Genomic DNA, 24396 nt, shown 5'->3' on the forward strand with positions numbered 1-24396 from the left:
GAATTGGATGTTTTCAAAAACTGGACATAAGCATTAGAAGTGGCAAACTCATATGCTATCCTTAGCTGCAGGACATAGATTGTCCAAAAGGTATTGTCACCTCATGCCTTTTACTTCTCTACATGGCTGTTTGCTAATTATCAGTACACTGTTCTAGAATTTCTTTAAAAAGATTTCTTATGGTTTGATTGCATGGGTTCTAAAAAATGACACACTGTCAATTCAAAATGGTGTTGTAGTCTGAAAGCTCATGGGGGATTGGGTCTAAAAGACTTAAAATATCATGGTTTATCCATAGCTGCCAAATGGATTATCAAAGCTCTGATCAGTAATAAGCCATGAAAGGTATTAATTAGGAGTAACATTTGTCAATCAACTATTTAAAAGGATAAACAATGGAAGCAAATACCTCTCCTTGATTTGGTTTTGGAAGATTTGACCTCAGAGTAGTTGGCTCCTCTATTTTAAAATCATTATGGAAGGCATGGTGTCATGTGAGGAAATCTCTTGGGTGTAGAGAAGCTACTAATATGTCCGACGCTTATGCTATTTTGGGTAGATATCTGGTGGGCAGTCTCTCTCAATTCTAAACCTCTTGCCCTTACTCAATGTTGGTCTGCTAAGGTTTGGAATGCCAAAGGACTCTCTTTGGTCAGGCACATCTTGGTAGATAACCGGTTAAGTTCATGGGATAAGATAGTCAACACTATGGTTTTCCTTCTTCACAAAAGAAGACTTATACATAGATCTCCGAAACTGTGGATAGGTTCTTTCCAAGAGAATTGTTTAGTGATGACTCTTTTCTTAAGCATCTACATTGGAATAATGGCACAAAGTTTCTTGATAATTTTGCTAAACAAATTAGTAATTTGATGAAAAATGATGAAGAGATATCAAGTTTATTAACCAAAGTTGGGGTCTCAAGTGGCCTGCTTCTATGTGGCAATTATTGTTTGATAGAATATGGCACTCCCCTGCTGAACCTAAAAAATCTTTTTTTTGGATGGTTATTTACTTTTAAAGACTTGGTGTTGGGTCTGTCTTATTGTCACTCGGGTTGCCATCCAGTTTGTGCTCAATTTGTAACTGTTTAGAATCATTTGAACATTTATTCTTTGAATGTGAATATGTTGTCAAGTGCAGTCTATGTTTTTTGGTAAACCTATTTTTTGAGGTGGTCATGTGGGATTGCAATGGCAGGAAATTCTTGTTGGTTATGTTGAATCCTTTGGTTCTATGCTCAACAAGTTCTTTTTTTCCTTGCCTATAGAGGTACTTTGGTATCTTTGGTGGAAGAGGAATGAGGATGTTTTTCAAAATAGGAGGGAATTTATTGGATTTAATCTTAAACTAACCTTTTTCAATATAATGTCACAGGTCTCTATAGTGCTCAAGATTCCCAAGGACCATTTCATGATCTTGATTAGAGAGGGAGCCATGATTACCTATAAGGAGGATATCCAGTCAACGAACATTTTTGACAAATATAAGGACATGTTAAACTAGAAGGAACTTGAAGCTCTAAACCAATTTACCAAAGGAAAGGAAAATGACGCCTTTAAAGAGAAGAGAGACCAAGATGGGCAGTCACTCCTTACACCCCTCAAGGTGTAGCTCCACCTCTTGGTTCTTTTGTTACTGATCAAGATGAGTGTAACAACAACATTGTTAGTGCATAGGCTTCGTAGACACTTCCTTTGAATCCTGTTGGTTACTAATATGTTTTGCAAATTCGATGAACAATAGCATGTTTTGTCAAGTTAATTTTTTTGCTATATATGTAAAAAGGTATAAAGCTCTATAAATCGTCTTTATCAGACTTACTACAGTTAGATCTCAACAAGACAATGTGAACAATTAGCATCTTTAGGCAGGCATGATACTCTGATGATATGTAATCAATATTTCCTCTATTTTAACGTTAAAAAAAATCAGCTTTTGTAAGGCAAGAAAATTCTGCTAGTTTTTATGTGCACTCTAAGACTCTGAGATAAGATGTAAATCTGAATTGCTTTTAAAAGGGGCAACTTGCTTTCAAACTTTGTGTTGATTCAAGGTGTTATGTGGCAATATTTTCTGGAAATTGATTGTGAGTTTTGGAGCTTTGCTCAAGAGGGACTTGAATTCAAATGTGTAGACTTTGAGCTGCCTATTTTATTCAAAGCCAATTTGAACTTTTGAAGACTTTGTGCTATAGGAGGACAAATTGTTATAGTTTTTAGTGGCTGCAATTACGTAGAACTAAAACTTTTGAGCTTTAGTTGTAGGTATTTTTATTAAGTCTGAGAATGTCCGGTAAGAGACCTTGTGCCTTATTGGTTATTCTACTTAACTCTTAATTTGGGATAATTGTAGGAGACTTTGGGTTCCTATACTTATTCCACAAAATATAAAAATTAAATATCGTCCTTGGTGTTGTTCTTACATCAATCCCCCTTGTCACTAGTATTATTGTAGCAATAAGGTACTTTTTGTTAAGTTGTAAAGTTGTAGTTGTATGCAAATTATGCTTGAAAAAAGAGGAATTGATTAAGAGAAAATATCGTCCTTGGTGTTGTTCTTAAATAAACTCCCCTTGTCACCAGTATTATTGTAGCAATAAGGTACATTTTGTTAAGTTGTAAAGTTGTAGTTGTATGCAAATTATTCTTGAAAAAAGAAGAATTGATTAAGAGACCTTGTGCCTTATTGGTTATTCTACTCAACTCTTAATTTGGGATAATCGTAGGAGACTTTGGTTCCTATACTTATTCCACAAAATATAAAAATTAAATATCGTCCTTGGTGTTGTTCTTACATCAATCCCTCTTGTCACTAGTATTATTGTAGCAATAAGGTACTTTTTGTTAAGTTGTAAAGTTGTAGTTGTATGCAAATTATTCTTGAAAAAGAGGAATTGATTAAGAGAACTGCCCTTTTTGTAATTTCAATTAAGTTCCTCTTAAAACCACCTACAGTAAGAAGGGAGCCTCCACTATTGTTGAGAAGAGAGAAATATGATGAGACATTGCCTAAAGACAATTTTGTAAGTTGTGGTTTCAACGACTTACAAAAAAATTAGCGAACACTCTCCATTGTCTAAGTGACACCAACTTAAGCTCCCCATTTGATAATGCTCTAATTACCACATTCTTACCTTTATTTTTGAATTTCTAGTACATTTTGTCATAGTTGAAAGTGACCTCATGAAGTGATTTCATTCAAGTCATGCCAAGAATGCAATCATATTCCTCCATGTCAACAACAATTTGTTTTCCAACCATATCATATTCCCCCATCCACAAGTGTTTGTCATTAATCACATAAGTGTTATGCAACTTATGGCCACTAGCTACTATCACTCTAAAGGTCTTGTACCCCTCTGTTTGGAGCCTTGTTCTCTTAACCAACTTCTCTGATACAAAATTATGTGTAACACCTATATCAACAAAAATAATAACTCATTGCCCCTACATCGCACTCCTTGCTTTGAATGTTATTTTATGGTCATCACTTGAGAGCCGTGCAATTATCGTTCCATCAATGTAACCCCAATACTAGGGTACGTCGGGACGGGTGGGAAGCCAGGACTAGTTTCTAGGACTGGGAGAAAATGGGCCTCATTTTCAAGACGACAGGGGGATGACCAAGGGATGGTGGCAAGGGGAGGACGGGGCAGGGAGGGGTGTTATATAATATACATTTAGAGCTTGAAATGCTTGTTATAAAATGATGTTTCAGTAGAACATACCAAATTAAAATACTTGAACATATCAAAATTGCAACATGAACTAGAACAATTGAACATTGAACATAGTAACATATTACAGACCCAATAGTAACATTCAGGAAAAAAAATTCAAATAGAAATCCAAGTACCCATTCCAGCAGAAGCATGGTTGCGGAATGGCAGAGGTGGGGGTACTTGGGTGTGCAAGTACCCAGTGCGGGTACATCTCAGGGACGGGTACTTTGAGGTTTGGGAGGTGGGTGCGAGTCCTTGTGTTACATTGCTTTACATTGCTTGCTTTATCTCTTGAGGCTTTTGTCTCCTCACTGCCCTCTAAATCAGATTGTGCATCATCACCTCTAAAATTAATTCTTGCATTGAAACATACTCTATTTGGGCTGCCTTGGCCTTTACAGAAAACTTGTGAGATTGGTACCACAACTCCCTACATTAGAAGCATAATTTCTTTCTCCTTAGTTCATTGAGTTGTTCATTATCTAACCCTTTTGCTTTATTCTGAGATGGAATGTCTTTTCGAAAAGTTTTGTTATCCTTATCTTTTTTGAATGTAGATGCCTTAGATTGAAACTTATCTTTAGAAGATGAAGGCTCCATGTCCCTAGCTGTTTTGTAAGCTTTATACAATGTGGTGGATTTAGACCCTTAATCCATTCCTTCAGAGGCTCTGCAAGTCCATCCATCAATAACACTTGTAACCTCCCCTAAGAGATATTTGTGACCAAAATTGAATGTCTCTGAAATTCTGCAGTGGAAGTGTCTATTGAGCCCCACTGTTTAAGCTAAGCGAGTTCCTAAAAATGCAACTCAAGGTCCTTGTCAAAGTGCTCTAGTAGCATCTTTCCGAAATTGATATAGGAAGTATTCTGGTTATGGCCCATCATGACCATACCATAATGCCACCACTCATGTGCTAGTCCATCCAGATGTAACGCTGCATACTTGATGGCCTCTTCTTCCAGCATTGTATTCATCTGAAAACACATATCCACCTTTTGTACCCATGTCTTGGCAATATTTTCTTACTGAATCCATGAAAATAAAGCAAAGAAAGTCTACTAATTTTCTTTTGCAAATCAATGTGTTGTCTCCTACCACCTGTCTGGGCATGTGTTTCAGCGTCACATCCATATACTCTTTCAAATTAAATGACTTGCATAAACTCTTTTCCACAACTTTCCCAATCTCTCTTAAACTGAGCCTACGATTCTGTAATCTGAGGCTCTTGTCTTTGCTAAATTGGAAATCTAGGTGGAAAGGTAGGCACAATGACTCTTGAGAATATTGTTCTTTCTGGTCTAGGTATCTGCCCAAAATTATCCTCCACCTATGCTCCTCGGCTGTTTTGCCCATTATGTATCCCATTATTGCCTCCATTATTACCTGCATTACTCCCACCATCATTTCTTGCATTATTTCCTCCTTCATTTCCAGCATTATTATCACCTGCATTCACAGTTATACCCATCTATCTAGCCTTCATTTTTATCAAAATACCCATCCGCTGATTCTGTTCCTGTGCTTTCTATTCAGCTAAGCACTATTTTGTGCCATTGTATCCAATAACTACATAAATCTCTCTTCTTGTGGATCCTTAGCATTCCTGTCCCCCATATTGTCAACAACTGTTCAGATGCAATAAACTGTTCCTCCTGATTTCTCTCTTCTTCACCTACATTTATTCATCCCTGGTTCTTCTCAAATTATAGATGTGTTAACAATTGCACACTCCAATCTGTAATATCCCCTTGTGGTGGCTCAGAAAGGGGGACATTACTGTCATGTCCCCTTTCTAATGACATAACTCTAACAGAGAATTTGCCTATCATCGACTCTCGTAGGCAAATGATTTTGGAAAGAGAGTCATTTTATTTCCAGATGATTACATTTTTGCTCTCAGAGAATAATAATTCAGTAAGTGGGGCCTACTTGTTCTAATATTAAATTAAGGTTGTACTTTAGCTTTATAAAGTTATTCATTTAATTTTATAAAGTTTAATAATAAAAAAAAAGTACATCATAAAAGATAATTCCGGAAAAACTTCCAGTAACTTCTTAGCAAAGTGAATAAACAGAGGACATAAGGCACCCATTTGGACAAGAGATTTTGTGGATTTGATTTCTATTCCATTCGGAGCGATTTGTAGCCATTTGGGTCTGCAAATTCTCAGACTATCTTTGGGAACGATAACTCCCATTGATAAGCAATTTTGAGTGTGTGGAATATCACCCGAATTATTGCAAAATTGGAGGTGACGCCACAGTTATTTCATTGGAGCAGAGTTTTGTGGCCTAAGGCCAGATTTCGTGGATGGTAGACAATGGAAAAAGGAATTAACCAGTGACAAATTGAAGGGCTCGAAGGGAGCTAAAAAACCCTTGTGATTATTGATCAAGTTGCAGACAAACTACCACCTAGTATCACCCGCGTGCAGATAGCTTAACCCGCGCCAGCAAAGAGATAAGTTATATTTGTGGCTCGCATTGTGACCCGACTGTATGTGGTAGCACCGGAATATTTACGGGCTTCGGTTCATTGAGACACAACATCACGCAATAGGACCGCAGAGCAACTCATACAGGGTCGAAGATAGACGGGCGTCCACATTGATTCCTTGCTTAAAAATTAATTGATGAGTTACAAGCCAGGCAGGAGTTAATCAGCCACGCATTCTGAGCGAATGTAATATTCAAACGGCAGCCACGACCTCAGTCTAGAAAAAAACGGAGCATTTCTTGCGGGTCTGTGTAATACGACTTCCTGAAAGTGTCTACCAACTCCGGCGGCTAACTGGGTGTTGTTCGACCCAACAATGACTGTCCAAAATGGCGATTCATACCTAACCAGGTTCCAAACATTCCATAATTATTTGCTCAAATGTCAGTGTTAAGTATTTTGGTTAAATAAATGAGAAGTTTCGATTGCTTAATGTATGCATTTATATCGATTGTAAAATTATTCTCCATCTGAACCGGAGCTTGACATAGTATAGACTTCGCTTATTTAAAGTTTTTTTTAACAAATTCCCTAGAGTGATATCAGTATTGATTTAATTTAGCAAGGCCCATTATAGCAGTAACAGAATTCGCTTGCATACTGTTTGACGGGATGTCAAACCCCTGAAGCGTTAAGAGTTTTGGTATTAAAAGAAGCAATCATCCTGTTAGGGATATTTCAATTACTCTAGCAGCTATGATGTATCATTATGTGCTTCTATTTGTTAAAGGTACCTTTGATTCTTGACAAAAGTTTCTAAATATAGTGGGGCTCATACCTTGGAGATTTCAGATTGCAGTTAGTGTTTTGATAGTATTTGTTTCAGTATAACAAAAAATCAAAGTAAAATATTACAACCAACAATATTGTGTGTTACTCATATTTCATCCATCAAATTTACCATATATAAACAATAATTGCTTTGGAACTGCACAATTTTATTATTTTGATGAGAGCATTAAAATTGAGAAACTCTGCATGTAATTTTTAAAGGAGTAATCTTCTCTCCAACTTGTTCAAAGCATTTGTACGTCTTCTAAATTTTCATATAGTTCACATATCATTGTAGCTCTAAAGTTGGTTGAATAAGGATTTTCAAAGTCTGAGAATTTCATCAAAATTCAACTATGATCAAAGATACTTTTCATTTAGGGCCACCTATATAGAAACCTATTTTGATACAATCATCATTGCCAACAAGAGAATATTTTGAGATTTGTTATTTTTAGCTAGCACCATTTATTTGTGATAATTTTACCGGTCTCTATTTAAAGTCCACTGAATTTTTTGAAAGCAACTATTAGACCATCTATCTTTACAAATTTTACCATACAAGAGATGTGAGTTTTTAGTGTTAGTTTGAAATAATCTATACCATCAATCCGATCAAAGATTGCATTGGTCAGATTTAGAACTAGAGGACTAATTTTGCAAGAGAGCTTGTATTGCATGCAAGTAGTCTATTTTTTAAGATACAAGTTGTAACTTATTATTTACTTTCATACTATGTTTTCTAGCCACTTGCACTTAGATTTATAATTGTGATATTCATGCTTGCTTTTTGCTAAAATTATCATACACCTAGTATTCATTATCGTTGATTCAAAACTATTTATTCATTCAATAGAATTTAGTAACGTCTATCTTGCTATTTTGTTGTTCTTTATCAGTTGTCATTTATTTTGAAATAGACTACATTGTTTTTAGTAAGTTTGCAAAGCTTGTATTGTAGGTTTGTTTGAAGTTAGGAATTATGGATCTTTATCCATCCTTTTGTGAAAGCCAACTTTCAAAAAAAAAAAAAAATCTGCCAACTCGGAGAGATGACTGACCAACAGAAGAAATCACTCAGCAGAAGCAAGCAGCCAAGTGACAGCAGGGAGTGCCAAGTTAGCCCAACACCTATAGTACTCCAAGACTCGGTTTGCACACGAAGACAACTTGGTTGACACTAAGCCAACCTAACTCGGTTAACAAAGGAAACCAAGTGAGCCCAGAGAACTCAGTCAGGTAAGGACTGAGACAACTTGGTTGACACAGTGACTGAGTGAACTTGGTCAACACTGCTAGGTGGAGGATGCTCGATCAGCACACAAACATAACAAAGATCGAGATAGGAGGAAGGGCTCAGTTTTCAAGGGGACCAACCTAGATGATAACCGACTAACAGTCTGGTTTAACCACCATTAAAGTGCAATAGCAAGAATGGAGACTTGCAGCTCAGTTTTGCACAACAGATTAGATATGAAAGAAGATAACAACAATGCAATAGCAGAAGGTGGAAAAACTTTCTTTCTTTCTTCTTTCTATTAAATTGAATCGAAACATTACAAAACTGGAATGTAAACTACAAACCCAAAAAACTTAAACAACTTACTACTACTCCTAATGATGAAACTAAACTTGCAGCTATAAAGTGCTGCATACAATAAGCCTGGAGAAATCACTGCTTCCCAGAGAGAGAGAGAGAGAGAGAGAGAGATCCAACGTGCTGCTGCACACTCTGATATTCCTCTTCTGCTGCTGCTCTACAACTTTCTTCTTCTGCTCTCTATTCTCTCTGCTCTGTCTCCGACTTCTCTGTCTCTCTCTTACTAAAATGGAAGACATACCTTCTATTTGTCTCCTCACAAAATTCTTCCCTCTTATTTCAAATTTGAACTTACCTGCTGAGATAAATGCTCTGTTGGGCAGGTGAGTGGTTGGCTTAAGGAGCAAAATAGTAGTTCAATATTTCAACACTTCTAATTTAATTTACCCCAGGATTTGTGTCTTATGCTTAAACCTAACCAGTCATATCTACTTTCTAATGAACATTGTAAATGTGTAACAATTGTAGGATTTTCTTTCAGCCAAAAAGAGTAAAAGTATTTTATTCAAATTGAAGAGTGTGTTATTGCCTTTGGTGAAGCCAAATATGTACATCTCAATTTCCATTCACTAGAGAGTGAACCACCCTAAATGATTTGTATAAATTGGAAGCAATAATATATTGTTTAGATCAAGTTAGTTTTGTTTTCAAGGAGATTTGTCTTCTAATTCAAACAGCAGTTCTACAACACATCTGTTTTATCCTACTTAGAAAGCAATCAATTTATCTACAATAATTATAATATAGAAAGATGTGAACTCATTAGGTGGATTTTATAGATACAAGGAAACTATTTATAATTTTATACATTTTTAGGGCACATCACATGTCATATAGATACATTAGGGATGTCGGAAAGCACAAAAAACCCTTTATCTCCATTATTATAGATTGTTCTACTTAGTTGAAACATAAATAAGGTCTAGATTTCAATAATAGAGAGATGGAGAAATGTTTAGAGGTATCCATGAGCACTGTATTGTTTTCTCAATTTTTATGTATCAAAGTTGATTTGTTCTATTTCCAATTTAATTTTTCAATCAAAAGTTCAACTCACCATTATGTGCCACAATGTATGTTTTTTTCTCATTTACTATCAATTAGTTTCTTGAGTAATCCATTACGCACTATGGGTTTTGCAGATGGGTATTCATATAGTGTGATGATCTCTTCTTATTCTAAGAATGGCAATTTTGAAAAGGTAAAGAAGCTAGCTATGGAGATGGAGAGTATAGAAGTTAATTATGACTTAGCAATGATGAATACATTATTGAAGGCTTATTCTAGAGTAGGTGACATGGAGTGTGTCATTCAAACACTCAAGAAAATGGACAAGTTAAAAATTTCTCCTAATTGGATAACATTCAGCACCCTTATTTCCTATTTTTGTGAAGAGAAGTTATATGATCTTGCATTAAATACTCTTGAAGACATGCAAATTAAAGGGCATCAACCAACAAAGGTATGCACACTTCTGACTGACATGTATTATTTCTCATCCAAACAATATGCTTTCGGCTACAATATATATCATATTATATTGATGAATGAATTTTTATGAATACTTGTTTGTTACCTGATTTTAACTTTTCAGTGAGTTTTTAACAATTTCAAACTAGTACTGACTAGGTACTTGGTTAGGCTAAACCTTTGAATGCATCATGCATGAACGACTTGGATCAAAGACTCCAGAAACATTGTTTTTTAACTGTATAAGCATTTTTTTACCACCACTCCTAGACCCACCCAAAGCTATGTAATATAAAGCCAAGTCACACAATCTTAGATACTTCTGACCCTCAACATGTTGCTTTTGAAGAGTCTTAAAGAGAGTACACTTTTAACATGAGTGACGATGGCATTGCTTGTGGTTCTTCAAGTGCTCCTACATTCCTACATCTAATATTATGAAAATTGATGTTGATGATCCTTAGAAAATCCGTAGGATTCTGAAAACTGATTGCTGAGCTTTATACTGTCATTTTAATATTTTACTTGAAGTTTGAAGTTGAACAATGAATATTTCATGATATTCATAGTTTCTATTTAAATAACATTCAAGTTTATGATGGTTTTATTGATTAGATGATTCTCTGTGGCATTCTTAACTTAATTCATACTTTTAGGATGTAAATATATATCTATATAATTATGATTTCTACATGCTTTTTCTTTGAACAACCCCAAAATGATCCCAACCCCCAAACTTTGTTTTTCAAGATCTATGAACCAAATCTATGAACTTGAACCAAGAGTTGAAACAAAATGAACTTAGTTTTAAAGCCATCTTAATTGGACAAAGAGCAAGTGAAAATAAATGAATTTGTAACATGAAATTTGAAATATAGAATTTTCTCATCAATTTTGAGATCAATGATAAAAATCATTGTAATATACATCTCTTTAACAATGTGAATTAACAATTGTATCAAAATTATAATGAATCCTTCATGAAATAAAACACATCTAAGGTAAATGTGACTGTTAATTTTGTTCTCCTTAATAATCAATTCCAAGAGACCAATCTATATAAAAAATGGCAACTACAATTGAAAATAATCTCCCTAACCTCTTCAAATACCTCTATATTTATGGTAGTTGGAACATTATGCTTGCCATTGCAAGGCAAAGCATTTCATATTTATCATTTTGATAAGCAATTTTGTTGGAAATTTGTTCAATGCTCCTCTTGGGATTCATGACAAGGGCTTAACGGCCTCTTGTTTAGTTTAAGTTGAGTGGTTGTAGCGGGGATTGACAGATCAGTCTTCTGGTGCAATGGCAATCCTACTCTAACAAAGGGTATCAGAGCTTGGTCATAGGTTCAAATCCTCAAGCCCTCGGATAACGCTGAGGAGGAGATTGTTGGAAATTTGTTCAGCGCTCTCCTCGGGATTCATGACAAGGGCTTAACTGCCTGTTATATACTATAAGTTGAGTCGTTGTATCGAGCATTGGAAAATCAATCTTTTGGTGCAACGACAACCCCACTCTAACAATTTTTTCATATACTGTTTTTTGATTAGATAAGCAAGGTTTTGTAAGGACCCTAAATCCTTTTACAAAAAGATCATTTTACATAAAGATAGGGGTGAAAAGAAAAGCAGATCAAACCAAGAACAACTTAAGAAACAGCCACAAAATAACCATAGAACAGCAAGGCGTCCACCCAACAAAGGGTGCCAACTGAACTTTCAGCAAGGAACCAAGTGATACAAGAGGAATTATGGAGGTTTAAAAAGGTGATTAAGGATTTTTTTTTGTTCATTGCAGTACTAGGGTCCTCCCCCAAACTCCTTAAGACTAGTCTCTTTGTAAATCTTGCTATGCTGATCGAAGCCCCCCAAACATATTTTCTTTTAACAATCCTCTTGCATATTCACAGCTTTAGGAAGAGAACTTTCTGTTGTATCCACAATCTATTTAGCAGTATACTGTGTTGCAGAATGCACTTGATCTTTTTCCCTCCAAATAATCTTTAGAAAAGTGAATAATTGAATAAATTAAAGAATTCATTTACATATAGGAGACATAGCTAGCCAAATAAATAATTAAAATAATTATTTAATTACACCGAGAGTCATATTATACTCACAAAATGAATTGAAGAACCTCTATCAATAGAAACTCATGTGATTTAGATTGACATCCATCTGATTTTTAGACATTTATTTATTTTAAATTAATTTTTTAATTTTTCAAATTATTAATATATTATTAATATTAAAAAACATGCTATACTAAAAAAATTAAAAGAATGATATGGATAGCATCTTTCCAAAAAAGTAGAATTTTCTTTAAGACTTGTTAAACAATAAATTGTTGGATAAGGAATTAAAGAAAAGTTGAGAATAGTATTTTCTTTAAAATTTATTTTCTATAATGTTTTGATTAAGTAAAAACAGGTTTTAAAGGACCCAAAACCTTATTTTCTATAATGTTAATGACAGTATTGATTACCATTAATTGTAATGCTAATAATGAAACTACTAAACAGTACACCGATCAAGAGTGATAGAAACTCAATAGTGAAAGGATATTGCTAATCTATGATCATAAGATTACTAATCACAAAAGGATATTTATATCAAAAGATAGTGATGACATCAAAATAATTGTTGCCAATTGTCGTCTGTAAATATTATGTAGCCGACAGGGTGTTGTCGTCGGTAAAGATTTTGTAGCCGACGAGATCATGTCGCCGGTAAAGATTTGTAGCCAATGGATAGATTAGTATTGTTATGTGGCCGACGGACTCCTTTGGGAAGGTTCGGTGGGAAGTATATATACACCCTCTGGGGAACCATTGGAATCATCATCTGTATGTATTTTCTTGGCATATGCGAATAATAAAAGGAGATCTGTTGTTCTTGTTCATTGTCTGTGTGCATTAATCCTTAATCCATTGATCCATGCGATAAACATTCGGCGCCGTTGCCCAATGGACCTAGAACAAAGGCTGACGAATGACGACTAATGCTGAATCAGTTAAACAAAAATAAGAATAAGCTGAAGGAAAAAGATGAAATCCGCATAGCTCAACGAAATTTAATTTTGGCGCAACAAACCGAACGCAGACGAAGGCTTCGGAAGATTGCCGACGGACACTGAAACGCCGAGGAATTGTTGGAGGAGACTTGACAGCGGGTGTAATTGGTGGAAGAAGCAAGGGAGGAATTTTTGAACTTGTATTTGTCGAGGGAAGAGAATCCAGACGGAAGAGAATTAACTCGCACATCTCGAAGTGCCAAGGGAGCACAAGCGTGGAGTGAACTCTTCGTCCACGATACACTTTCGGAAGGGACAACTTCAGAAGATCCTTCTTCACCAAAGTTCTCCACTGTTGCAAATAAGACACCTGTACCAAATAGCGACAGTGTGGGAGCACAAAGAGTTGGTGCGGGAGTGCAAAGCCATGGTGTGGGAGTGCAAAGCACCAGTGTGGGAGTACAAAGTGTTGGTGTTGGAGTGAACAGCACCAGTATTGCAGGACCGAACAATGCCCATGCACAAAATCCAGTAATAATGGCTGGACCGAAGGAAAAGTTGCCAAAGTTTGATGGTGGTGGAATGGTGGATCCAATCTGACACTGTAAAACATGTGAAACCATTTGGAGGGAGAATGGCATAATAGATACAAATGAATGGGTCTGGCAATTTTCAACAACCCTACGAGGTGTCGCAATTGATTGCTTTGCCAATATAGATCCCCAAAAGTTAACCGATTGGGACAACATTAAAAAGGAATTTATCACAGAATTTCAACTATTGCGCGACGACAATGAGATCGTAGCGGAGATATACAATACAAACCAAGGGAAGAATGAAACTGCCCGAGTATATGCCAAGAAATTAAAAGACTTAATAGGTAAAATGGAAAATAAGCTGGCAGATGGCTACAAAAAAGATGGTTCGTTGAAGACCTACATCCGAAATTGCGGAAGAAGATGAAGATTGTGCTGCCATCATCATACACTGAAGCATACAATCAAGCAATGAACTTAGAAAGTGAGTAGAAGAAAAAAAGAAAAAGAAGAGTAGTTCATCCGATTCAGATGATGACGCATCCTTGAGAGAAGATAGCCGCGATGATGAAAACAACAGCAAAAAGGTCCGAGCTCTCCAGATGGACATGATTTGCATGATGAAGGAATTTAAGAATATGCAGAAAGAAACGAAAGGAAGTGAACTATGGTGCACAGAATGTAAGGCGGGGGGTCACACAAAGGGATCTTGTCCAAAGAACCAGTTCTGCGAGATCTGCCAGATCATGGGACATTCCATAAAAGAATGCTCCTTCAATATGAAAACTAGAGGACCTCACAAGTGCTCCTGACACAGGCAGCTTCCACGTCAGGAGGGAATGGAAACACAAACATTCATGGTGCCACTTCAGGTGGGTATAGAAATAATAGCAGAGGGCAAAACAACAACAACAATGCAAACAATAACAATAACAATGGTAGCCGAAGTCGAATTCAGTACGATGCAAACAGCTAACTAATGGTTCAATGCCAAGCATGTAATTTGTGGGGCCACTTTGCCTGAGACTGTACAAGGACAAACACACTGAAATTATTATGCAAATGGTGCAGACCCGGCGATCATGAAGATGCCAAGTGCCCGAAGTCCAGAGTGAACTTGATCACCATTGGGACAGACGAAGAGGAGGTTCTGGCGATCACACGGAAGCAAGAAAAATTGTACCATGACTTGATGGAAGAAAAGAAGAGGAAGTTGGAGGAGGCACGGGCGAAAATTGGAAAAGCAGCACAGGCAGAGACATCTCAGTCGAAGAACACCACCAGTACCTCAGCAAGGAACTATGTGGAACAAAACATCATACACCAAATATTACAAACTAAGGTACCCATCAAAATGGGCGATCTGTTGCTCACAATGCCTCAACTCCGATCGACACTCACAAATATCGTGCCAACTGCTAAGTTACCAGGAGAACCAGGAAGAGGGAAGGAAATTGCCGTAGGTGGAGAAGACCCAATGCTGCTAGCCCTCACATCCAAACGAGATCTAGCGGTGGTTGAGATGGGGATTCTCAAAAATGTGCTGACAGATACAATTGTCGACGGAGGGTCCGATGTGAATGTCTTACTCGAGGATACCTGGAAGAGGTTGCGACAGCGTGGCCACCTACATTCTAGTTGCTAACAGTAGACCAACACAGCATTAAACCTCTTGGCGTCCTGATGGCACAACTGGTGACGATTGGAACATAGCCATTCCTGCTTGACTTCGTCGTGATCCTATTGAAGAGGAAAGGATACGATACCATTCTAGGTCGGTGATGGCTCATACAAGCCAGAGTTAAACACAATTGGAAGAAAAACACTCTATCACTTGAAAGCAAAGGGCAGAAATTCGTCATTGATTTACACACACAAATGGTAGATGAGGAGGCAGCGTCATCAGACTCAAAAGGTGAAGGCGAAAGTGATGATGAAGGAAAGAAGAGAATGGAACTGGACGAAGGAGTATTAAGACTAGAAGGAGGATTGAATGACAATGACCTAGACTCGGTGAATGGCCTTTTCCACTGGTAGATAGAAGACTATGAACTCTTTCTAAGTTGTAATATGTTAAGGGTCGACAAAGGTGAGAAAAAAGAGGAAAATGAATGTTCGAAGAAATACAGAGAAGCGGAAGAAGGAAAAGAGGTTACGGCTGAAGCTGAGGGGAAGAACATACAACACGAACCCAAAAAAAGAAAAGATTGCACCGTCTGGTACACGGTGAATGGACCACACAGGAAAAAAAAATACACCGCACCATAAAATTAGTTGAAGGGTGCCGATAGCAAGGAAATAATCTAGATGAGCGACGACCGCAGGCACAATGGGCCACGGAGGTGACATAGAACAGACGCAAAGCGTGGCGTGATAAGCACCTGAAACTGAACAGGTTTCAACCGGGGCAGTTGGTGTTGAAGTATGACGGAAGAAATAAACTAGGCAAGTTTAAGGTCAAGTGGGTCGGGCCATTCCAGATCTGGGAGGTAGGTGACAATGGAGCAATAAAGTTGTGGACATTAGACGGACAAGCAATACTGGAGGCAGTCAATGGTTCAAAGCTGAAGATGTACCATGCTAGAATGATCCCCTCATCGTCAGAGAAGGACGAAATTTTGAGGGAGAATTAGATATTAAAAAACAAATTGAAAAAAAAGAAAAAAAAAAAGAAAAAGAAAGAAAAGTGAGGCAGGCCATGGATAGTGTCTTTCCATGGGGAGTTTTTTTAAGGCCGCGCATTCATTTCCGCGGGTGTCTTTTATTTCCATGGCTTGCACTCCATCTTCAGCAAAAGTGTTATCAGTTCGGCGGTCAATGTCTCCTCCCGCGAGTTTGCCTGGAAATGGGCGCGGGTTATCCTCTGCATTTCCATGGACAGTGTTAGACTCCAACAGTGTTTTTCCACGAGATGGTGTTAGTATTTTAATCTCTATGCCATGAGTTGTTCATTCCAGCGATTGAGGGTTATCTTTTAAATCCTCCGCAAACAGAATAAATCGCAGTTCTGAGCATCCATGCATAAGAGGAAGGAAGAGACAACTTCATTGCAGGCATTAATAGTTGGTTCCATTCATTGGGTTCTTCAGGGTGCAACAACACTTCCGCGGACTAGTAATCCTCCACCCGTTAGCTGGAAGGAAACCGTGGGAAAAAGTAAGAGGCATCAAAAAAGAAAAATTATATCTCGAGGCATATTATCTGTGAGAAGGCAAAAGCGACAGAGGAGAAATCCTACATTATAGAGGCAGAACAGATGAAACAGGTACAGCAAGGGACGAGCAAAGGAGGGAGCAAGAAAAAAAAAAGACGATAGATTGAAACAGTTCGAAATGAGTAATGCATAATGCCAAAGGGAAAAGAAAACATAAGCGGTTGCCAAAAAGAGTGTGGGATCGAAAGAAAATCACAAAAATAGTGTGTTCCATGCCCCTCAACCCCGCCCTGTATCGCGACAGGGAGCATGCCTAGGGCGCTGCCCCAGGACCCTGCTAGGGGCAATGCCCCCTAGTCAATGCGGTTATCAGTCGTGGGAAGTGTGACTGGTTGATGAGACTTGGAGCTACTGCAGGCATAGTGTGTCAGAGGTGGAGGGAGCACTGGAGCAAACCTTTTGAGAGGAATGTTATGCTTTGAGGCACTTGGAGTAGGTGTTGAATGTGAGGCTGTCTTGGTGGATGCATAGAGAGCTCGGGAGGAGCTGATCATCCATTTGAAGGCAATACAACGACACTTGGTTCAGGGTATGCAAGAGTTGGAAGCAGAAAAAACAACACGAGTGGCTATCAAGGTTAGCTTGTTTAAGGAGACAGTATTGCATTAGTAGAGGCTGCAGATGCAACGTGGTTTGCAAACCAGTTTGGTGCAGGCATGGGATGAATGTGAAAGTGATGTGACAGAAACATATCTATCTTATTGTAGTTAGTTAGTTAATGTATTTTGTTTGTTAATTTGTCTTGGATATTTTGTAATTATCGTCCAAAGACAACTTTTTCTTTTGAGGGGGATGATGTCATCTATAAATATTATGTAGCCGACAGGGTGTTGTCGTCAGTAAAGATTTTGTAGCTGACGGGTTCATGTCGTCGATAAAGATTTGTAGCCAACGGATAGATTAGTATTGTTATGTGGTCGACGGACCCCTTTGGGAAGGTTCAGTAGGAAGTATATATACACCCTTCGGGGAACCATTGGAATCATCATCTATATGTAATCTCTTGGCATATGTGAATAATAAAAGGAGATCTGCTGTTCTTGTTCATTGTCTGTGTGCATTAATCCTTAATCCATTGATCCATGCGATAAACACCGATGTTTGAAGATTCAAAGTTGCCTTGGAATCAATACATAGAAGTTAGAACTATCCCAGACTCTATCATGTCCCTTTTTCTGGAATCTCTATGATTAAATAATTATATCAGCAATTTTTGATAAATTAACTATTTGAATGGTGCTTGATTCCAAATGCATACACTGATTCAAAATGATAATGATTACATAACAATTAAAATAACAATATAGGCTGTTTCTGATATACAGGTAATTATATGCACAATTGAGTGTGATATCAATACCTGTTACCGCTCATTGTGTCTGATATGTCATTGATAAATACAGTCCATTTCTGGTATGACAATAATATTCTCTGAATATTGTGTAAGTTGTGTCTGATAGAAAAATGTTATTATGCTCTGAATGATACTAAAGCCGTCTCTGATATGACAATATTAATTTCCTCCAATAGTGCTTCCATATCTGACTGATTCTTATATGCCCTTGCTAATGGTTGTCAAAGGCAATATGCTCTAATATAGAGCAATCCTCAAGGTATGCAAAAGAAAATACATTCTGCAAATCATGATTTGAGTGATTGGTTAGTATGTCTTCTTATATTGTCTTTCTTGGATGAAGAGTTACAATAAATGAGACATGTCTTATGTCCCTTAGTGATCGCTTCTTTTCATAATGATGATTAATCACACTCTTTGGTTAGAATCTTTTACTCTTAATTGGTTTCTTATGATAATCACACCTTTGCATGGTTCTTATCAATTAGATTCTACCAACCACTACTTCCAGATGTAATTCATTCCTTTTGTATCTTATTGATACACACTTATCTTTATTAGATAATTATTATTAACAACTAGTGAACTGATACTTTATGTTTTTGTTGACAACCACCCATCATATCGACTTTTTGTCAATGGAAGAATTCTTAGTGGTGTCCACTGTCAATCTATCATTATTTATGCATACAACATTTATTATGTAAGACTTAAATCTTATTGATATATGACGCTTGGTTATCATATTAGATATCTCTGCAACCCTTATCTATTCTTCATTTCATTGTCTTATGTAATTTAATGTAAGAGTTTGGAATATTATAATGTCTCAGTTTATAGAAAAAGGGACACTACAAATTGGTATCAAAGCTAACGAGCCTGCCAACCAGTGGGGAACATATTTCGGATTAAAGAAAATGGAAATAGAGAAGGAACTAATATAAAAAAAGAGGTTAAAAAATGGGATAAAATGTAAAGTACCCAATGGCATACCTGACTTTTCCACCACATGTCATGTACAACTGTACCTGAGAGAAGCACCCAAGGCCCAAGGGAAAGCACCTGAGGGAATTGTTGATTTGACTTTAAGACTACCAATGACAAAATGTTTTTGGATGCTTTCTAATTTCCTTCACTTGCACTTTGACATGCCACTCCTCCAAATCTCACTAGAATTGGAGGGAGGGGGAAGGATTATATAGTTGATCGCCACCCACCCCCACCACCGCCCCCCCCACCCCCACTTCAAGGCACAACCATAGAGGACGAGTTTCAAAACTAGTAGACTTAAAAGGGACTTCTTAGATTCCTAATCTTATAACTGCTTCTAGACACCTGTTCTAAAGTAGGGAAGAAGCCCCCCAATCTCCTTCTATCCTTTTTGTTCTACAAGTATTCTTGCTGAGCTTTTTGTGAAGATCAATAATTCCTAAGTACTTGTATTCTTCTACCATCTCCAATGAGTTTCTCTCAAAGATAAAGTTTACCTATTGCTTCTTCCCTTTCAAAGAAAAAAATCATAATTTTGTCTTACATGTGTCCTCTTGCTTCTATACCTCTTGGCAAAAGAGTTTTAAAGGTTTCAATTATATTCTTTTGCAATGTTCCCTTCTTGCACCTAGCTCGATTTGAGTTTTCATTAGCCTATTCCCAAGTCCATAGGCTAAATGGACATGGTTAGGGGACTCATTGTCCTAATATTTTTTTAGTGTTTTTCAGTTTGCTATTTTTGGCATATGGTTATTTGAATTAAGTACTATTTTTACCTCTCCATAGTTTCAATTTCTTCTTCATTTTAGTGCAATGAATTTCAGTTGTACTTGGTGACTTATATTGTTATTAGTGCAAAAAGTTTTTTTTCGAAAAAGTGAAAAATGGTGAAAAACAAAGAAGTGTTTTTCCAAAAATGTAATGCTCCCACAACACACCCAAGCATTTGAAACATTTTGATTGCACACATTGTTCTTGTTAACACACTATACGGTTGACATGTTTTACCAATTAACATGTATGGTTCTCATGTCCCCTATTGCTTAGTAGTTGGTAGGTAGTCAGTGAGGCCAGTCCATCGTTGTGATCCTCATGGTTTGAGGCAAGTGAGTTTCAAGCAATACAAAATTATACCAACCACTATCAAAGGGCCAAGGGAGTTTCAAGCAATATAGAATTATACCAATCACTACCAATTCCTAACATACCCTAGGAAAGTGTGAGCATGGACTTTGTGCTTCGATTGCCAAAAACACTAAGGGGATTCGATAGTGTGTTTGTAACTGTGGACATATTTAGTAAAACGGCTCATTTTGTGCCATGCAAATGCACAAATGATGCACCATATATAGAAGGGCTCTTTTTCAACATCGTGTCTATTCATGGCTTGCCCTTAAATATTGTCACAAATAGAGACTCAAACTTTGTTGGGTACTTCTGGAAGACCCTATGGAAAAATCTTGGAATACATCTTTCTCTTTAGCCTACCATCATTAGAGTGATGGATAGATTGAAGTAGTTAATAGGTCTTTGGCTAACCTTTTGAGTTATCGTACTATACAAGATGGTGTGGCTTGGGACTTGGTCATTGGGCGAGAAGAATAGGCCTACACTGATTCAATCAATAGGAGTATAGGAAGAAGTCCATTTGAGATAGTGTATGGGTTTCACCCCAAGGGTATACTGGAACACAAAGATCTACATGTTTTGGAGAAGTGAAGTGCACAAGGTGAAGACTTTTCCATTACTATGAAGAAAGTTCATGATAGTGTTAGGGCTACATTGGAGAAAAATGTGGCTAAGGTAGAGCAAATCTATAGAGGAGAGATGTGCAATTCAAGGTTGGGGACTTCATGATGGCTTATCTCAAGAAGGAGATATTGCCAAAGCGGCAACCAACCAAGTTGTTGATGAAAAAGGTTGGACCTTGCAGGATAGCACACAAATTCGGTCCTAATGCATATGAGATTGACTTACCTCTAGATCTTGTTATCTCACTCATTTTCACTGTGTCAGATTTGTTTCCTTTGGAGTTCAAAGGCTGCAAGTGTTTGTACAAATGATGGTGCTGTGGTGACAGAGGATGATTGGGTATAGGTCTTCCTCCAAGAAAACATTTATAGTTGGAGCACATCATTGATTCCAAGGAGGTCAGCAAATGAGGAAAGGCACTTATAAGGAGTACTTGGTCAAATGGGCTAGTTTACTAGATTCAGAGGCAACATGGATGTCTAAGAGTGATATCTTGAAGCATGGTACCAGTTTACAACAATTGGCAACTCAAGGGACTTGAGTTTTCTTTGTCCCAGGGAGTATGGTGCAGGGTACCTAGGAGGATGACCAATTTGTTCATATGGTCCTATTTCTCTTCTATTTTGTGGCAATATAATAAGGCCTTCGAAGACCATGGGTTGGGGGAGTCCTTTGGTATCATGTCCCCATTTTAAGATAGAATTTTAATAGTAATTAGATAATATGATATTAAATAAATATTGATAATAAAATCATATTTAAATTAATCTAAAAATATATAAGTAAGAAATAAAAGTAAAAAATAATAATCTATCATTAATAAAATAAGATTTAATATAAGATTTAAAACAATTAAATAATAATAAAGTTACTGCGTGAGTAAATAAATAATATTAAATACAGAAGAGAATATTCTAGAAAGTATGTTACCTTTCTAAATAGGAATAATAATAAATAATAATAAACAAAATAGAAATAAGTAAATAATTAATATAATATAGAATGATACAAATTAACTAAATCTAATGGAAAGTCGAGATATATATAAGGAAAAAATGTGACTCCTTCAAATTAAGATATAAAAGGGAGGAGATTTAATTTTAAAGAGGAAGGAAGAAGAGGAGAAGATAGAAGTTAAAGAATGGTTAATGGAAGTGGAAAGGAATGAGAAGAAAATAAGGAAGTTCCTTTTTCAAATGGTTACAATGACAAAAGGATGTGACTCTTTGAAAGGGTTGTAATTATGAATAGTTGTGACTCTTCAAAAAGATTGTAATTATGAAATGTTTTGACTTGTTGAAAGAAATGTGATTATGAAGGGTTGTGACTTTTCGAGAGGACATATATGACAAAATAAAGCAAGATTTATAAATTACTTAGAATGGTGTCAAAAGAAGAAAATAGAACAAGGTAACAAAAGAGATCTAATCACATACCTGTTGACATGTATTTTACGTGAGAAATAAGGCAGCTCTAAAAGGTGCTAAATGCATCAGAAAAGTATGTTATGCATTTATATCTATCTATCTATCTATCTATATATATGACTAGATTATTGTCAATCCAAAAAGAATGATTATTGTATGAGTATTTAAAATTTGATATTGTATTCATTAAATGAATACAAAGAAATAATAGATTAAACTCCCATACTGTCAGTGTAGGGATTGTGCTCCACTCTATATAAATGACTAAATTCCAATTTAGGGATTGGGATTATCTCTATATAAAATGGGATTAATGGAGTCTCATATTACCAATGCAGGAGATTTGCATATCCTCCGTATAAATGGTGAATAGTGCTAGTGCAAGAGAATAACACAATTCTCGTATAAATGGCTAGATGAGAATGAATATACCTCATAGTGCTAGTGTAGGAGGTTGGTACAACCTTCATATAAATGGCTTATAGAGCTAGTGCGAAAGGTCAGTAAACCCATGTAAATGGTTAGATGAGGAAGATATATGGCAAAAATATTCTGTTGATATCAACATTTGAATATGTGATTAGGGCCTTGGACTTCTAGGAAGAACCTTAGAGGGAGAACTATCCAGAACACGAAGAAATAACTAAGGATAATACTAGAACCGATGGTATATCGTTCAAGACTCGGATATCCTCATGAGGGTTATTAATGTATATCTTGAGATGTCTTTAAGGTTTGGGGGTTTAAGATAGAGGGTAGAATAGTATATTTAGAATTGTTATTGTTTATTTCTAACATTTATGTTGCATGTAATATTTGTACCAAGCTAACACTAATAGTGGGGACATTACATTTAGTCTAGTAGAGTGCAAATTAGAATGCAACATGAGGTCACAATTTGTTAACATGTTTATCAATGTTGTTTTGATGTTTTAGGAGCATATCTTCATGTTTCAAGATCATACAAATTTGTAATAATGTCAAACTAGTGTAACATCTACATTTTGCAAGAGGGAGTTGTTACTAAATTTCTACATATGCTGAAATTTAGTTTTGATTGCAAAGGTTTCATACAATTACATAAGCATTTTACATCTTAATTCAGTTCATGCATATTGAGATCATGTCCATTATGTGCCAAAAGAATAATAAATGTCCTTGTTTTATTTATTCCGAATATACAACTGATATTTACAAAAGAATTGTGATAATCAAAGAATATTGAGAATGCTGAAAATAAAAATTTTCTCACACAAGTGACCATGAGGGTAGTCCCTAATTGCTGATATATATCCTACTATGCAAAAGTAAAAAACATGAAAGGGGAAAAGAAAGAGTAGAAAGTCATGGGCTTGACTAGTTGGCTTCCGTACATCCACTTGCACCCATCCGCTGCCTCGAGTTGCATTCCATCCATGCATCCAAACCTTGCGTTAATAATGCAATTTTTAGATCCAATAGATCTAAGCAATGCAAAGCATCTCATTTCATCTCAGTCAATTCCTATCATGCCATTCATTTTCACAACATTAAAACATATATCAGCAAGTAAGGAAAATTATCACACTGATATGCTTCACTTCTAACATAGTTGTAGCCTGTGCAGTGTTGTCGATAAAGTTATAAAATAGCCAGCAAGTAGATTAGCATGTAATCAATAATTATTATGTAGCCGACGAGTAGAATTAATTATTTCCGAATGGGCACTGTTGGTTGGATATTTTGCAACCGACAGTTTTGGGTAAAAATTCAGTCGCAAAATAGGATGACTAGCCACAGCGTGTGAGACAGAGTTTCTTCTACCTTAAAAGGAAGACTCCCCCTTCTCGCTGTTCTTTGGATCAACTCAAGGTAAGCAAGAAATCGAGAGATCTTAAACAAGGTGTTACTAATATCCTTTCTTCTTAACTTTCAAGAAAGGATCCACTTACTCGTAGAACGAATAATGGGCAAGGTAAATCTCTAACTACACTTCTATCAAGAGCTGCAAACAGTGATACTGATAAATCTTCACTAACTCAAAGGCTAGCTAGAACATAC

The 24396-nt window shown here is 36.6% G+C and overlaps 1 protein-coding gene across 3 annotated transcripts in view; it reads left to right on the forward strand.

The window, feature by feature from the left end:
• The window catches only part of EMB3103 (Pentatricopeptide repeat (PPR) superfamily protein), a 386652-nt gene that overhangs the window by 292438 nt on the left and 69818 nt on the right, over positions 1 to 24396 (forward strand). For all 3 annotated transcript variants that reach the window (XM_089830305.1, XM_089830309.1, XM_089830315.1), the window contains exon 7: positions 9738 to 10057. In XM_089830305.1, the coding sequence (XP_089686431.1) occupies positions 9738 to 10057 (320 nt within the window). The remainder of the gene's footprint in view (positions 1 to 9737; positions 10058 to 24396) is intronic.

The sequence above is a fragment of the Cupressus sempervirens genome, chromosome 1, assembly GCF_028749045.1.
Source record: "Cupressus sempervirens isolate cs-2001-9-10 chromosome 1, ASM2874904v1, whole genome shotgun sequence".
NCBI classification, from domain to species: domain Eukaryota; kingdom Viridiplantae; phylum Streptophyta; class Pinopsida; order Cupressales; family Cupressaceae; genus Cupressus; species Cupressus sempervirens.